The sequence below is a fragment of the Dermacentor albipictus genome, chromosome 5, assembly GCF_038994185.2.
Source record: "Dermacentor albipictus isolate Rhodes 1998 colony chromosome 5, USDA_Dalb.pri_finalv2, whole genome shotgun sequence".
NCBI classification, from domain to species: domain Eukaryota; kingdom Metazoa; phylum Arthropoda; class Arachnida; order Ixodida; family Ixodidae; genus Dermacentor; species Dermacentor albipictus.
The window spans coordinates 15,593,699-15,611,941 of NC_091825.1; the positions used below are offsets into that span (position 1 = coordinate 15,593,699).

Below are 18,243 nucleotides of genomic sequence, written 5' to 3' on the forward strand. Positions count from 1 at the left end.
CGAGCTATCCGATTGGTTGCCCAGGGCGCATCATCAATAATTTTTCCACCTTTATGGTGGACAAAAGATGTTTGTAATATGTAGTTGTAGTGTTAGTTAATTTGTTTCTATAAAAAAAAGTAACAGAAAGAGAGTGCAGAAGAACAATTTCTCACTACACTTAAGCGCTTCCGGCACACAGCAAGCGTCGTCTGCTTGTGTTACAACATGCTCCATTTTGACGAGAGCTCTGTGGTTAGAGTCGGTGTCGGTCTTTTCGCGAGCACTACAATTCGATTTTGTTGCGTAGTGGGCTGCAAACTTAGTGACTGGCTGCGACAGTCGCTGCAACAAGCTGCGATATCGTGTCCCTCTGCAAGGCAGCAGACGAGTGGACTGGCTGCAGTGCATCGTACTTGCGCTATCTGATCGGCGCGTTTGCGGCCGTAGCTTCACACCGGAAGAATACTAACACAGTAGCGTGTCGCGAATCCGGTATTAGGGTAAACGCAAGCGCAAGTGGACAGGGCCTGGCCGTTTGACCATGTCGTTTCACGGGATGAGCAGAAGTGCAAATGTGAATGGTCTGCACGGTGCAGCCACCTGGTGGCACAGAGCACAACCACACAGTAGCAGTAATGAAATGTATTCTTTGCTGACGGTATGAAATTTTTGCAGTGTGATCATTAACACATTGTTTTTGTAAATGTTTAAAATGTTTTACACTTGGTTAGAGCAATATTAGCTCTTTGTTTGGCTGGTTCAGCTCTGCGCCAATGGGTGGCTGGACCGTGGAGACGGATCAGGCAGCTCACGTATGTCTACACTAAGGTTCCTTCATCAGCTTGAGTTTATGCTTGCACCGTTCTGTCGAAACGCCCAGCTTGCCTGTGGTTACAGGAATACCAGACACGTTCAGTGCTGCGACAGAATGCTCGCAACGTACGCTGCTTCGATAGCTCTCGCTTGGGTTGACTGCCAAGCAGCTGGCGGAGAGTTTGGAGAGGCTTCGCGCGCTTGCTCCTAGAGAACTGGAAGTCGACGACATGACGTGCCATCATGACGCAGAGCCAGTGAAGGCGAAGCTTTCCACTGCCCTTGTTGTTGTCAAAAGTAATTTCAATTAGTTCTTTTTCTAAAAATGAAATAGAACTGGACAACTAGCATTTTATTTCATCTTCTAATACAATACAATTATGTTTTTTGCAACGAGTGGTTGAGTACTAGTGACAGAATTTAACTGAGGGGTGCTTTCGTCATCTGCCAAGTGCTTCAATATCCCTGTGTAGTCTCTTTCTTTTTATTCTTTAGCGATTACGGGTTATAAATAAAGAGTAATATACAGAAGGAGGTCCCAAAGTCAATGACTGTATCGGGACCTCCTGTTTTTATAAGTATGCTTTTTCTAAAGCAACGAGGAGCACCACATTAAAATCGTATATAATGAAACATGGAAGAAAGTAAGTAAAGGAGAATACAAAACTAGATATCCTTGTGCAGTTAGGCGTTACAAAAAATCTAACGAAAGAAATTATACAATCGCGAGTAAAATATGCAGTAAAACTAAATGAACTAAATGAAATTGACAGTAATGAACGATAGAGTTCACTTAAACATGCAACAATACAAGCAACAAAAAGAAAGACATCAAAATATACATGACCATTAATAAAAAAGAAAGCTTCTGGAGCAGCGGAATAATTGAAATAATAGGGGTGAAAAAAAGGTAATGTTAAATAGTTTCTGTTAGAAGAAAATTCTTCAGATGTCTTTTAAATATGGATGTTGAATGCGAAGTCTTGACGCAAAGGGGTATGGAATTCCAAAATGAAAAAGCTGAAAAATTAACTGATTTTTTGCCATAGTTGGTGCGCACCTGAGGTAAAATGAAATTATGGTTTAAAGCAAATCCAGTAACATTAGCGTTTATCAGGCATGTTTAAGGAATTATACATGCAGAAGCTTGATTATTCAGAACTTGAAAATAAGTGTACCCAAATTATACAACACAGTTTCTTTGACAGAGAGAATGTTATTACAGTGTAGCTATAGGAGAGCGTTAGTATTATATGGACTAGAGGTGACTATTCTGATTGTTTGGTTGTGTAAAGTTTGAAGTGAAGTGAACTGAGTTGAGTATAATATGTATTTACCCAACATATTAATGAGTAGTTAATGTGAGAATGTATAAAAGCATAATATAGCGAGACAAGTATAGCATGGTTAAAGAATTGACAGGCTCTGATCAGTAACTGAATGCCGTAATCAACTTTCTTTGTATTCTAGACATCATGTCCTGCATTTACCTCAGCTTCTCGATTACTAAGGCCCTGTTTGCGATAATATTGACGCCTTTCAGATTCCCAAGCACTAATCTATCACTTTAGCTTGACTTATTATTTGCCTTTAGTGTCCCTTTTACTTACCATTTCTACACTTAAGTTTAAAACTACAGACAATTTCCCCTGTGCTTTCCCTGGCTTCATTATCTGTTTGCCTTATATGGTTGTACACGCCGTAGTTGCTCAGTGGCTATGGTGTTGGGCTGCTGAGCACAAGGTCGCGGGATCGAATCCCGGCCACGGCGGCCGCATTTCGATGGGGGCGAAATGCGAAAACACCCGTGTACTTAGATTTAGGTGCACGTTAAAGAACCCCAGGTGGTCAAAATTTCCGGAGTCCTCCACTAGGGCGTGCCTCGTAATCAGAAAGTGGTTTTGGCACGTAAAACCCAATAATTTTTTTTTAAATATGGTTGTGACTGACAAAAATAGGGCCCCTTGGTTTCCCCTTCATCTCGTTAATTGAGTCAGTTTTAGCCAATTACTCATGTGTAGTATAGTGCAGAAGAATGACTTGCCTTTTGCCTTTGACGTAGTTGGTTGCCAACAGCCATCTGCAACGAGGTGCCTCAGAGTGGCCCGTGGGCCACACATGCATTCACGTGCCAGCCGACATCATCTGAAGTGGCACCGCTGGATCTCTGCACATTTGGTATGTTTGTGTAGGTATTGTCTATGAGCAGCTTCTGTGCTTGTACGCTGTACTACATGAGGTGGCCTTGAAGCTTGCATTTACAATTGCCGGCTGATAATTCGAACAGCCTTGCGGCTCTTCCACTGTCCCCACAGATTTAATATGTAAAGATAGCATAGACATTAGACATCTTACGGTTCATAATTCAGACTCTGCCTACACAACCAAGTGCTACTTATAGGCCACTGTGTCGAACAGAAAGAGCGATATGTTTAAAGCAATTTGCCTCCCCCCCCCCTTCCACTTAGCAGGCACTGGCCTTAGTGGTCTTGTCGTGCAGACAACTAGGGACACTGAGTACGTGCTGCTTGGTACATGCCCGAACAGGCATGCTGGGACACTGGGTATTTCACTGTGGTGGTTAGCCAGGCTAGTTGGTATGATGACGTATTATTTTAAAAACAACGAAAAAACGGGGCTAAGATTAAGGTAACGCAAGACACAGGTGCTGACTTCTAGCTAAAGTTTACTGCACGAAGGCAAAAGATTAGCCAGAGAAAAACAAAACAAATCAAGACACACACGTGCATATCACAAAATAATCACAAGAATGACTGGGGGATTCTGATTACATGGGGTTAGAGGTTGTTATTCTTGCAGATACGCAATTTCCTTGTCTGGTAATTGCATGGCTGCCATGCTGATGTAAAGAGGGCCGCACTTGACAGAGGCCTCACTATTCTCGTGTGTGCATTGATCTACGTGCCTCTGAATGATGGTGACTTCCTTGAATTTCGGGGTGCACCCACATGACCAGCAATGCAAAGCCAGGCTGCTGCCATACTTCGCTCTTACATTGTTTGCATGCTCCTCGAGGCTATTATTGAGGCAACACATGGTCTGCCCCTCGTAGGATTAGCTACAGCTAAGGGGATGTCACAGACAACCCTCATGAGGCAGTTAGTTAATGGCGCCTGATGCTTCTTTGAGCATCCTTGGTTTGGCGGGAGGTCATCCTAATTGGTCGCCCTCCTACATAAGGAATTCAGCTTGCTGGTGGCAGAGAAAACCTGCCTGAAAGTTCACACTGTACGCGACGCCACTGGTAAAGACGTTGTTCCACATCTTCCACCATGGCCTCGAGTTGCCGCTGGCCAGTGCAGCCTAATTTATATCTGGTAGGCATATGTCGTTGTGCTGCTGTTGTCATACACACGTGTGCACTCGTTGCCCCCCCACACTACTCAATTTACACAAACGTATACCTTGATTTCTATCTACCTAAGCTACTGATAGCATGTTGTATTGTTGTTGTACAATGCTAGGTGACTCCCAAACAGGCAGCAGGCTAGGCCCACTGCCTTTTTCAATAGCGGTTTCAGAATAATGAATGATAGATTTCAAATAGAACATTGAATCACATCAAGAAAGCCAAATATGGAATATCAGTTTTCTTTTTACAAAATTTAATGCTTACAAATTTTGAGCGAGAAAACGCGGTGCTGCATACCGTGTTTACATGATTGTAAGTCGACCACTTTTTCTAAATTTGAAAATCTGAAGTGGGAAGGTTGGCTTACAATCGAAACCAAAACATGGCACCGCCAAGAAAGCGAGACCAACGGGAACTACAATGTAGTTACGATTTTATGTTTGCTCTATGGCCCTACCCGTAGCTTTTCGATATCCCGTGTATTTGTTCGTTTTTGGAAGGGTTTTTCAACATTTTTGATAGTTTTACAGTGCACACAACACTCTTGGGGGGGTGTCGATAGTTGATGGAAGCGCCGCTGTTCCATTCACAGCGGCACCCTCAGAATGGCGGTGCTTACGGGGAGTATCGGTAGTTCGGGGAAGAGCAGACACCGCTCGCGGGTTTCTCTTTCTCTGTTGCACTTAGCTTTCTCTATAGTTTGATGAAAGGCATTGCTTTGACGCATTCCACTTGACTGCCAGCTACGTGCTACTTCTATGCTTCCTCAGTTGTCATGAGTGCTCCAGGCCCGCTAATCATTTGGCACTCATTCACAGCTGCGTTCAAGAGGGCTGCCACCCTTTACACCGAAGAAACAAATCACTGAGCAGCGGGCCACAAGTTCTATGTTTCTGAACGGGTGGTGCGAGAGTGGTGACTGCAGCGAAGCTAAATTTTCACCTGTGACGGCAAGTGAGGAATTTCCCACGTGCCAAAGTCTGGACGCTTTCCGGAGTTGTAGGCTAAGCTTGTGTCGTACGTCGCTGAAATGCGTGATCGGTCCCTGCCAGTGAAGTGCGACATGGTCATGAAACAAGCCCGGATCTTCGCCTTTTAAGGACCTGCTCCGCCGTGAGTACAACGAGTGGCTGATGGCAGTAGACCGTAAAATTACGCCAACCGGACCTGTCAAAAGAGCCTCCCTGACGGCTGCATGTGGTTGGGTGCATTCGGCATGGGCTGCTGTTCCACAAGATGTCGTGGTGCGGTCGTTAGCCAAATGTGAAATTTCGCTGGACGACGACGCGCTGTGGGACTGCAGCAGTGATGACGATGGCAGCACTAGTGAAAACGAGTACGTCGAACACAGATATATCGAACCCACATATATCGAATTATTGTCTGTATCGAACTCGTAAATTATCCCCTTGAAAATTCTGTGTAAAAGTATAGAAATTCGTACGTTTATATCAAACGATATTTTTACCCGCCATTGGATATACAGAACGCCGCGCGATCTCGGCACTCGCTGCACCCGCGTGCTCCGCGCCTCCCCTGAAAGGCTCGGAAAATGTGAGAGCGATAGGGAGGAAGGCTCGGACGGTATTCACGCTGCGCACGCTCTCCGACTTGCGGCAACACCCTGCTTGCGGAACTGCTTTTATTTTTCTCTCTCTCAATGTCTCTCATCCTTCCCCCGCGTAACCATAGTGATCGGCTCGGAAAAGGTAGCCAGGAATGAAGGCGGCGGTTCTCTCTCCTCCTTTTGCCTTTTTTTTTTCTTGTTGCATTTTCACGAGTTTTGCTCAGCCAACCACAGCTCGTGCCTTTCGTACGTCGCTGTCGCCCTCGGAGGTGGCCGTCGCGAGCGCTTTGTTGGCGGTGGCTGCGCAAGTGAATTCGTGTGTTTTGTGGGCGTTCTTGTGTTTCGTGTTCATTATTGTTTTGCGTGCGTCTCACGACACGTCTGACTGGATCGTGGTGAGCTGACGCGGAAGCAATGGCCGCAGCAAGCACAAGCAGCGTCAAGAAGCGCAAGAACCTGGACTTTGCGACAAAGCTCAAGAAGGCGCAAGAACCGCCATAAGATAGTTGGCAAAACCATTTCTGGGGAAAGTGGAGCCATCATCAACCAGGATATCCAGCAGTGGATTTTGATGGAATGGCCGGAAATTTGCGCGAAGTTTTCATCCGCGGAAATCTTCAACGCCGACGAGACCGGGTTGTTTTGGCAGATGCTGCCCAGCAAGACGCTCGACGTCCGGGGCAGCATGTGTCACGGGGACAAGATAAGCAAAGTCCGCGTGAGTGTTCTGCTCGCTGCTTACATGAATGGCTCTCAAAAGCTCCAGCCCTTTGTGATTGACAAAGCAAGGGCACCGCGCTGCTTCAAAAACTGTAAGCAGTTGCCCGTTCGCTACGCCTTCAATACGAAGGCGTGGATGACACGTCAGCTGTTCACAGAATGGCTGCAAGCGTGGGACGCCGAACTGGGCAAGTCGGGGCGTCACGCTTGCCTCCTCGTCGATAACTGCTCGGCCCATCACACCACCTGCGATGTCGAAAACATCGCGCTCAAGTTTCTGCCGGCGAACACGACAGCAAAGTTGCAGCCGCTCGACCAGGGCATCATTAAGTCGTTCAAAGTCGGCTACAGGAGGAAACTCATTGATAGGCTTTTGGTGAACCTCCGCATGGGCACCGAGCTTAAGGTTGACCTGCTGGGGGCCATTCAAATGATGACGGGCGCCTGGAGAGACGTGAAGCAGGATACTGTGGCCAACTGCTTCCGGAAGGCAGGCCTCGTGACAGCCAAACTTCCTGAAATCTGCGAAGATGGCGACGGCGACAACGAGTGCATGGACGACGCGTTTCGCGAGTTGTCCTCCCTTTTCCCGGCTGCCGTTCCAGCCGAAGTGTCTGCTGACGATTATGTGAACGTTGACAGCAATGTTCAGGCTGTTGCGAGCCTCGCCGACGAGGATATTGTAGCTGCAGTCGGAGGGACCCAGGCTGACAGCTCGAGTGGCGACAAAGATCATCCGGACGAGGGCGCGGCTACACGCTCGTACTCCACCGCTGAAGTGGCGGCAGCGTTCAGCTTGATTCGCCGTTGTTGCGGCGACATGGAAGGAACCGGGCTTTCGCACCTGAACAGCCTCGATAAGATCGAGGTTGGCGTCTTTAACCCTTTCAGGCGCCACTTGCAATTATGCATAGAAAAAAATCTTTTTATATATAAACATTCTTTTTGGGACCTAAGAAACACAAAACCATCGAATTCTTGAAAGTTATCATGAAACTTTATTATTTGCAACATCGTACACAATTGTGTACACAGCGCCTCGGTGGTCACAAAATTGACTTGTGGAATGCGAGGAAGCAATGTCTCTCTTTCGTCAGGCACAGTGGCATGGCGCATTTCATGCAGAATATCCGGGCGCCTCGTGTGCACTTCTCGAGCTTGCACCTAATTCGCACCTTCTGGTCGCGGGATTCGGGCCAATGGTCAAAGGAGTCGTAGTGCGCGTCGGTGCAAGGAAGCGATATTCTTGCTTTTTTGCCCTATCTTTGGTTGTGGTGCTTGGATCTCTGCAAGAGAAGGCCTTCCACGCTTTTTCTCAGGTAGTACTGACTTAACTAATGCTTCGGCAGCTTGCAAGCGAAAATTCATCAAATATAGGAGTTTAGCTTTAGGCAGCGTTTGATTGTCGCGGTGGTAGTCCAGCAAATAATTGCAGGCACCCAGGTTCACAAAAGGAAAAAGCACTCTCAGTGTCCACTTCTTCAGCTTGCGTTTCCCCTACAGCAGCATCTTCCTCTTCTGTGAGGTTGGTGAACGCAGCTGCAACGCAGGCGTCGGTCGCTTCTCACGTGGCTTCTTCTTCGTCACTTTCCCCGATGTCTGAAACATTTATCAGCAATGAGCTCCAAAAGCCTTTCAGCTGTCTTTTGGGTTTTCTTATGCTTGTTTGCACTGTAGAAAGAAGAACGACGAATGGCCAAAAAACCTGGAAAGAAAATCAAAGCAACTCTCAGCGTTCTTCATTTCTGCAGCGACCACGGCGCTTTGTACACAATCGTGTACACATGCGCGTGCGAGCGTTAGCGTTCGGTCATCTCCTCAGAATGGATAAAATTATCACTCCTTGGTACTTCATATGATGAACAAGCACGTCTAATTTTTTTAGCTTGCCACAATAAAAAAAAAGCGGCTCTAAAAAATAAGAACTTGACTCACCGCTCTTCGCTGCTCCAGCGTCCGCCATTTCTTGTTTTGATATGAACATCTTCACCCAAGGAGGAAGGAAACTAAGGAGAGGCCCTACCCCCTCCGTGCGCTAGGAGAAAAGTGTGGCGGAAATGACGTAGTAGGTTCTCATTTTTTTGCTGCTTTTTAATTTTTTTTGCTGTATGGCCACGCCTTTTGGGCCACAATGGCGGCATTGTTATGGTTTTGAGCGGCGCTCACACGTGTTGCTCTGGTAGGTTTCGAGCCGTCGCAAAGGCGCTGTGTGGGCGGGTTTGCGTTAGTCACCGTGTCTTGTTGCGCTGTGTTACCTGCACCGTGCTCTGCCGGATGTTGCGCGAGCGCGCGCGATACCACGCGCAGCACGGCGTGGTTTTGTGACAGATGTAAACAAGAGAGGAGGGTGGCCCAAAAGGCGGAGCATCACCATGAGCAACGCCAACTTCTGGCTTCACTTTTGCTTCACAAAGAGTGATGTCAGGGCCTCTCCTTAGTTTCCTTCCTCCGTGTCTTCACCGAAATGCGACAAACGGCGCCCAAAATGCACATGGTTGTCAGTTTAAAGTTTGGGAATGCGCTAAAGCCAACCTAAGAAAAAATTGCGCGCCCTAAACGTGAAAAAAAACACCAGAAATACAATGTACACAATTGTGTACAAGGCGCCTTAAAGGGTTAATTTCATTTGCAAGGCGAAGAAGCAGACCAACATAAGCGATTTTTTTTCACGCAAATAAAGCATTACATTGCGTCGTGTGTGCGGAAATAGTTGTCATTCTTGAATGCGCCGATTGGTGGGTCATCGTCTGCCACAGGTAAAGTCTCTGGGCCTGTATTTTTTACATCGAATTTTTGATATATTGAATTAATTCGCGATCCCCTTTGAGTTCGATAGATCCGTGTTCAACTGTAGTCCAGTGACCATGTCAGCTACTAATAAATTTTCATTTTCGAATGCGCCCTCGAGTATGCTCTCCCTTCTCTTTTTTTTTTTCTTCCTGTCACGTGATATGGGGGGGGGTCGACTTACATTGGAGTCGACTTACAATCGTGTAAATACGGTATGTTTGGGAGTCTCCTAGCATTGTATAAGAACAATACAACATGCTATCAGTAGCTTAGGTACATAGAAATCAAGGTATACGGTGCAGTTTACTTTTATTTAAAGGAACATCAAATTAGTACGCCAGCACCAATTATAGTTCGTCTAGTATCTAAAGGTCTGGAAAATTTCTTTTTTTTTTTATGTGTAAGCATTTCTGTGCCTACCGAATAAGGACACCCATCCATGTGTCCGTCACATAAGACGATCGCTTTCACGACGGGGCCCACAGCAGTGAGTGAATTGACCTTCGTGCTGCCCCTCACTTCAACGCGAACCAAGCGGCGAGAACACAGCACAGACGAAGCTAACAGCATTCGACGCACTCTGTCCCCATCGCAGATCGCTTTCAAGATAGGCCCTGTACTTCCGCGTCATACGCAGCTGCTGCCCGAGTACAGCTGATAATGGTTTGCATCGAGAGCAGGCAGTGCCATTGACCACGCCTACGTTTGATGTCTAGCAAATGTGGCACTGTCCAATTATGTCACATACTATGGCACGCAGTGCTCATCTTCCACAAAGCAGTGGCATCATCCAAATGCACCCTTAAATAACATTAGTGAACATTGCTACTGCTCAAGTGTTCGTCATCGTCTTATGCTCATCTCAGTTATTATTTTGGTGTTGCAACCATGCTTCTTTGTTTCAGGATTGTTTCGCGGTATTTCTCGCAATTATACCAAACAGCAGCATATGACGACAAAACAGTAGGTGATGCGTAGCAAATGCTTACGCATCATTTAGCTAACTCCCACAGAAGGTTCAGCGTGTAATTTTTTATCAATAGAACTTCTGCTGAATACAATCAACTGCGTTTTTTTTTTTTTAAGAATGAATTCGAGACGTTCATTTGTACTGAATACCAGTGAAGTCCTCAGTTTAATTGTGGACCTGTATTTGGCAGCAATCTTTTATTTATTGCAGAAAAATATTGCTTTCCTGTTTTTCTCTAAAATACAGAAGAGCTGGCCCAACTTTCTGGCAATTGGGTGATTGTAAGGGCAATCTGCGCAACGAACGAAATGACCACACGTCACATGACTCGATCACCGTTCCGTGCGTAGTAGTACCAATGGTTAAGAACAATCACCGACCGCGTAGTTTTATTGTCAGGGCCAGTACGAGAACTGCCACCTGTCAAAGATTCCGAAATCTAGAGGGTCTCGCCAAGTCTGTGCAACAGCCCCTCCTCCCCTCACACTCCTTGTTCATCCGCCGTCCGTGCAAATGCAAGCAACCAGGTCATGGCACTTTCGGCCCGCCTTTTAAATCCACAGCTAGTCTTGAGACAGGTTGCGTGAAGCCACATCAAAACACCGATGTCCATCTGCGAATGGTGTTGGGAACAAGGGGCCGCTGTACTGTGTGTTGCAAATGTAGCAGCCGCGAACAACTTCTGTTAAGCGCTTCTGTTTGGGAGTTGGTTTGTCGCCGTACCAAGTGTTGTGCGGCTCCTGCAAATACAGCTGAGTCGATTCAGCACCAAACCATAATTTTAATTGCGGATGCCCGGTGATACTGCCAATTAGGCCTAATGGCATAGGCAGTGTTCACCGCAAATTAAGAGCTGGCCAATATGGTAACGGGCCACAAGCCATGGAGAAATCCTTGCTGCTATGTTCGTGCGGGTGGCGCATCACCTGTGTTAGCTCCTGAGATTACGCGTGCAGGCTAGATTGACAGCTGTTGAAGCAGCGTGAAGTTTGTCACCGTATATTCAGCACGATCCGCATACCTATCGGCAGCTAATCGGCCCGATCTTCGCACATGCTATCACATTTTACGAAATACGCGTTGCCATTGTTGTTGTTCCTTGTAACCGCATCTTGTTATCATTTCGATCAGTCCTGATGACCCGAACGAATCTTGTACAGACAGAGGAGGTGCGACGCCTTTGCGAATTGCCGCGTTCGGGTGCTCGCAGTGATAGTCCGCTATTGCGTCAGCCGGGGCATTTCTTTTTCACCAAAAACGAAGTGATACGCTCGCTTGGGCAGCATCGAGCACGAGGGACTCCATAGCACATGCGACATGTGGCACTGTGTGGGTCTCCATATGGAAGGTACAAATGTACAAAAAATCGGTTTGTAGATATTCGATTCACGAATCGAATTATTCGACCGATCACTATTCAGTTCTACTGGGTGAATTTGAGATTAGCAACAGCTTCTACGTTGTGCAATGTACTGTTTCGTTTCTCCCAGTGGTGAATACTCTATATTTGAGCAAGTAGTCATGAGTGATTGCAATTGAATCTGCCGAAGAATAAAAATAGGTTTGAAAATGGTTGGCAAACACTTGTAAACATGAATGGTGGCCTACCAATGTCCTTGGCAAGCAAAATATCTAATCGTTATGTTCAGTTTGGCTTACTCTTAGAGGGCTTATTGATGTCTTATCCCGCACTGGGCTTAGTGATCATGGTCACCCATCCTGGACATTTTGACAAGCAAAAAAAAAAAATATTACGCAGAGGCTATTGCTAATTTCACATGTTTCATGCAAGAGAGCCACCGCAGTGGGGCCAGTATAGTAAAACTGAAGGCTTCGTGATTTTTCTGGCTGCTTGTAAAGACTGCTCATTCATTTGTGCCAGCGATATAGCTTGTGCTACATTTCTGCTTCAGTTGTTGGGTAGTTACGTTGAAAGCTTTGCTTTGTGCATGTCTTGCATCTTCAGGATCATCAAAAATATATGGCAGCAGGACATAATACTACGAATCTGGAAGTTTTCAGAGTTTTGTTCTGCCCACGAATGTGGACTCCAAGCTGCAACTCGTAAAGCAGTTCAGGTATAGAAGCACAATCTACTGTTTCACATCGCTGCTCTCGGAAATTAAATGTGCTCAATATAAAAAATTATGGTCTAAAAGAACAAAAAATGAAAATGGGCTGCCTGGCCATGAACTGGCACTGCAAGACCCAGAAGTCGGCTTCTAAATATCATCGTTACACACTGCAGTCTATCAGATTTCACTCTTTGCATTGTGGAAGAGGTGGATCTTAACCTACAGTTCACGCTCAATGTCTTTCGGCTGATAATTCTCCGTTTTAGTGGTCCTCGGTCAAGTGCTGTGCAGATGCTACCTAAAAACACCTTGGTGACCCTAGTGTTACACCTTGTGTGCATAATGAATTATGCATTGTGTGTATAATCATCAGTCTCTCAATGTCTGTGCAACATCTTTTAAACAATATTATTTCTAAAAGGAAATTTGATATTGACATGTAATCTTTTGGCATGTACGGTCATATGTAGTGTGAGCTGTAAAACAGTGCTCTCGTGTTCATAACAGCACGGCAGCTCCAACATAAAAGTAATTGGAGAACTAAACACCATCACAATTACTGGTATTTATTATACCATTTTTTCTGGCGTTCGCACTGTCATGCAGTCTTGGGGCCTTGTTGAACACATGCATCATGTTGCAGCTCGTATTGCATGTGACTGTAGGTGTAGCTCTTGATGATGATATTTCAGTTACAATCCTCCTCCTTTCTCTTTTCAGCATTGGAAATCTGTTCAAGAATATGCCTTGCCTGCTTCATGGTTGCCAGTAAAGAAGTGCACTTGCATTTTTTGCACACTATCTCTTCCTTTTTTTTTGTGTTCACTGACTTGCATGTTAAATTTTGTTCAGAAAAAGAAGAGGCATCTTCCTCGAGTCACTGCAGTCATCATCACCAAATTATTATTCCATTAAAAAAAAGCAGACTTACATAAAAAACTACTTGTAATCAATTGCATTTTTGCTGGTTTTCTAATAGATCAAGAACAGTCCACGCCTGTTACAACGGATCCGTATAAAACATACTTTCGGATGTGACACACCATCTCGCTTTGTTTGGTCTGCCTGTATTATTCATGCAATGAAATTCACTTTTAATGGACCGACCCTAGCGTACTATCCGCTACACCGGACAAATTCTTGGAAAATTTTGTCTGGACAACGTAAATACAGTGTACGTTGCTGCTGCGATGCACGAGTCGGACAGTGCACTGCACGCAACCATTTCTGGCTACTTGTGGAATGTACAAAAATACCGTATTTACTTGCATAATGATTGCACTTCCTTGTAAAAAAAAAAATTGACGCGAATCCAGGGGTGCGATCATTACAATGCGGGTTAAATTTCCCAAAGAATTTTTTTTTTTTTTCATCTCGCATTTGCTGCGGGATGACAACAGGTTGGATGGATGGATGTTATATGAGCGTCCCCTTTGGAACGGGGCGGTGGGTTGCGCCACCAAGCTCTGGCTACTATACTGCCTAATATCCTACCTAGGTTAAACAATGAAAAAAGAAAAAAAAACACTATGAACTACCATGCCCAAATTTTCCATCCCCTATTGCGAACTGTGCTTTTATACGTCTCCGTCTTTTGTCGTTTCCCTACTTCCACCAATCCTCCAATCGCCTCTTACTAATGTCAATGGCGGACATGTTTGCTTTACCACTGCCTTCTCTGAACCCAAGGGTTTCAAGGAGGCCAGGTCAACAAATAGGCGGTTGCCCCTGTATGTAATGCGGGACACCAATACAAAGATGGCGGCCGGCAGAGCAAGCCAAATGCACCGAACGCAATTTTTATTCTTCTCGTGAGTACAGTACATGCATTGAAGCAGTTTCTTCCATATCAGTAATGAATAATACCGTTAATATCGGCAAGCTTGCGGCAATAACCTAGCCATGTCCACTTTGAGGGTACAGAAACATGGGCGCGCTTAGCTACCAGTGACAGGAACACATGGGGGGCTTGCTGCGGAAATTGCGGCATTTGTCTTCACTACTATCCTAATACGGCACATTTCTGCTAAGGGTGGGTGAATATCTTAGCCGTGTTACAAGTGTCGGCGTATGAATAGGGTACACTTCTAACGTATCAGTGTAAACGTGGCTGCTATCCTGCCCGCTCACGATTTGTTGCATGCCCACAAGTGCAGATGAGAAGAATTGAAAGGCACCTTTTTGTTGTTGTTGTTGTTGTTGACCACAGCCATTATAAAGCCTACACATAATAAAGTTTGGTTGTAGCCTTCTTTTTTTTCTTTTTTTGTCGTGGAAGTGCGGAAAGTGATGACAGGAATGAAATGGGGCATCTGCTTGAGAATGGTTGGTGCGTGCAGACCGCTTGGTTTGTCTTGAAGAGTCATTCGCGTAGCATTCGACAGATAGCGCGATCATTATTAGCTAGACTTGGCACACGACATATTGCTACGGCGAGTTCGGGGTGCGATCATTACACAGGAAATAAAAAAGAACTAATTTTGACGACAAAATTCAGGGGTGCGATCATTACGCAAGTGCGATCATTATGCGAGTAAATACGGTACACCTTTTCTTAAAGGGACTGACAATTGATTTTCAAGGACTTAGTTTTTTATTGCACTACACAAAGCTCGCCCTTGGTATTGTTTACACCTGCAGTGGTTGCTTCCAAAAGCGTGTGAATATTTAGTAAGCAGAATTTTTCGATCTGAGCAACCTCTGAAAAAGTAAACGCTGGGAAGTGTGAGCCATGACGATAGCCCACCTTGCAAATTGTGAAAGCTGCCCATCGTTCTGCGTTCACAGGAGTCAGTGTAACTGTGGTTAACCACTTACATTTTGACCTTTTCAACCACTTTTGAAAATAAGAAGCTGGTGCAATGAGCTTGCGTTGTTGTACAGACATTTCTTATATTAGTACGGTGTTTTTCCCCAGGTACATGCCTACGTCATTGCTGGCCGTCGTCGTTCCGTCGATAGACGAGCCAAGCCAACTCATCGAAAACAAAGAGGAAGGCAGTGCCACTTTTCTGCTCACTAGAAACGAAGGCTCATGTATAAGCACACTGCAAGTCGGGAAAAACAATAAAAAGTATACTGCATTTCAGTGCTAATAAAAAGACCAGGAAACCACGCACACTAGTACAAGGTCACATGGTGGACTTATTATGCAGCTTTGTTTTTTCTGTGTGGGGCGCCAGAGGTCATTTTTAGGGACTTTTAGGAATGAATTAACATAAATCCATGTGTAATGAGAAAAGCATGGCTCATTTTAGCCACTATGATAGGGAATCATTCCATCAGCGGGGTTATCTCGATTCATGTTCTGAGCAGTTGTCTGTCCCTTTAAGGAACGAACACACTAGTGACGAGCTTCCTGCAACGCTGTAATGCCAGTTAATGAAGAGTTTTCGGGTTGACCATGCAAGCAGTTCAATGCTGCCCAATTAGGTGCTCTAGATGCCGCTAGGCCTAACTTGCTTCACTTCGAAGCCATAGCATCTCTGTGGCTGTAGTATGTGCTACTTCAAAAACAACTGCTGTGGATCGCAAGATGCATCATTTTAGGACTCTTTATTTCTCATCCCATTAGTTCGCAAAAAAGAATTCAGGCTGCTGCTCATGGCATCGAGACTGCAAAGTGTGCGTAAAAAAATCTCCTATGGACAATTTCAGCTTTTCATTACCCCTTCCGGGAGCGACTTCTCCGAGCTCCAGCAACAATGAAGCATGGCGCATTGTAGAGGGCCAATGCAAGCATTGACGCATCTCGACATTGAGTAACCAAAATCTTGTGTGAAACGTGTTTGTATGTTACAACACCGTCCTTCCCTCTAGGGGTGTGAAAATGTTCAAAACTTCAAATAACAAACCAAATATTGTGAAACTCAATTTGATCTTTCAAACTAAGTGGTTCTATCAATAAATAAATATTTTTAAATAGTTCTCAAATATTTTAGATCGACTGAGGGTGGCCAATTCTCATACTGGTGCAAAAGTGTGGCAAATTTCATCGCGGTGACCACAGCAGATATAAAACACAGTCATTCATACTTTTCCGGCTAAACCAATATCATTCGCACTCGCTGTAAAGTGCTGTGTGTGGGAACAAGGTGCTTATTTGTTCATAATGCTCAATTTGGGATTTTAAGAAACAGTACTTCACGATGTACCACGCTAGTGACAGAAGCTTGCTAATGTAAATACAGGCAAACCTTGATGTAACAAACTCGAACATAATGAAATTATTTATATAATGAAGCATTTACTTTTTCATTGCCCCTTGTCATAGCACATCATGTATTTAGAACTTCATTTTAACGAAGTGTGTTTATGCGAGTTCAATGTAAGGATATTTCACTGTCGCTGCAAAAAAATGCCGAGACAATAAATGCCACAGACGCAGATGGTCAAATGATTGAATTACGAGCGGCTGCTTGCCTCTCGAATCGCACGCCGCGCGGCAAGAGCGACAGCTGAAGTGAAACCGGCGTTCCGTGTAAAGGCGGCAAGGTCGCGCACTTTAGGTGAGACAGGAAAGAATGGTGGCTTCACGCGTTCCACCTGGCCCTTGCGCCATCAAACATTCGTTCATGCTTCGCGAGTTTCGCTCGAGCAAAGCGGGGCAGGGGAGCGAGCGCGCGCGAGGGGGCGGCGCATGGCGGTAAGCGCGGCTGGGCGCATACACGCAGCCACGCGCCCTGCTTCGGAGGTAACCTGCCGCGTGTGCAAAAAGTGGGCTTGCCGAGACAGCGTGGCACCATGTAATCTGTCTTACCGCGTGTTTAGTATTGGAGGTTGTGTAATCTCGAGTATCGGTGACCCGTTGCAGCCAGAGGCGGACGAAGCATTCTCTACCTGCTGCCAGCGCTTTTCCCGATGGCGTCTTCACAGTGCGGGCGACGCCATCGGCCGCGGAGGTGGAGTGCACGCGAAAGCGTGGATGGCTTCGCTTAATTAGTACCGCCGAGAAGACATCGTCGATGTACGTGGCATGAAACCGTATGATCCGTCGCCGACTCCCAAATTTATCAAAATGAATTCTTTTCTCATTCAAATTGGAGTTTTTTGATTGCCCGACAATTAGAAAATTCTGCGGCCCCTTTCCGTGTAAGAAAAATCGATCGGTGATGCACTTATTCGCATGAAAGGTCGAATTCCAGTGCAACGAAATTTTGATGTAACGAAGCAAATGGCCGATATTACCAAATTCGTTATATCGAGGTTTAATTATACTAGAATGCCAACTTGTTTAGATTAATGGTGAAAAAGGCTTCATCATTTGGAAACTATGCTACAACTATTCGACATTACGTTCGCTTTTAGCAGTATTTGATTTGTGTTCGATTCTGTCTTGCACATAGAGTGAGTTTTCTCTATCGCTAACAGTGTCTTCACAAGAAAGCAAAGGAAGATTACCGACGAAAGTTTATAAAATCAGCGAAGACAAACGGAAGTGTAAAGCACTGAAGAGGATGCACTGGATAGACAAGCCAGCATGCTCTGTATATACTCTACATGTGCAATGTTAATAAAGTTTAAGGGGGAAGTGTAGCCTAAAAGTAATCTGTTGTATTTTAGTAATTGCTAAATTTCTTTCTAGAGGTAGTAATTGGTTACTGTAATCAATTGCATTTTGAATTAAATAATTGTAATTCTTTACTTTTTGTCAGTACCATGTCCAAGTCTGAAAAGAAGTGACCATAGTGATTTTCAGTCATGAACTGCCTTCGCTTCTGTCTTTAATATGGTTGGGTAAAACCTGGGTGTAAGGAAGCCGAGAGGTCAGACGGCAGAGTGTACTTTTCTAGTGGCTTGACTACATTTGATCGCCCCTGGACGCAGGAGAGGCAGTTTATTGAAAGCAATTTGACCTTCGACAATCCGCAAGCCATGAAGGCCCTCCTGGAAAGCCGGAGCTTTCAGCAAACTGACATTATGGTAGTCATACTGCAATTCGAGCAGTCGAGAG

At 45.3% G+C, this 18,243-nt stretch overlaps 1 protein-coding gene across 3 annotated transcripts in view; it reads left to right on the forward strand.

Annotated features, from left to right (window-relative positions):
- The window catches only part of Bem46 (abhydrolase domain containing 13-like protein Bem46), a 66,878-nt gene extending 51,505 nt beyond the window's left edge, over nucleotides 1-15,373 (forward strand). The window contains exons 7-8 of one of the 3 annotated variants that reach the window (XM_065438027.1): nucleotides 2,858-2,983; nucleotides 15,208-15,373. In XM_065438027.1, coding sequence (XP_065294099.1) covers nucleotides 2,858-2,944 — 87 coding nt within the window. In that variant the 3' untranslated portion in view covers nucleotides 2,945-2,983; nucleotides 15,208-15,373. Of the gene's footprint in view, nucleotides 1-2,857; nucleotides 2,984-13,010; nucleotides 13,092-15,207 lie in introns of those variants that run through there. The other 2 variants (XM_065438025.1, XM_065438024.1) reach the window with 2 other exon arrangements.
- Nucleotides 15,374-18,243: the final 2,870 nt, after the last annotated feature.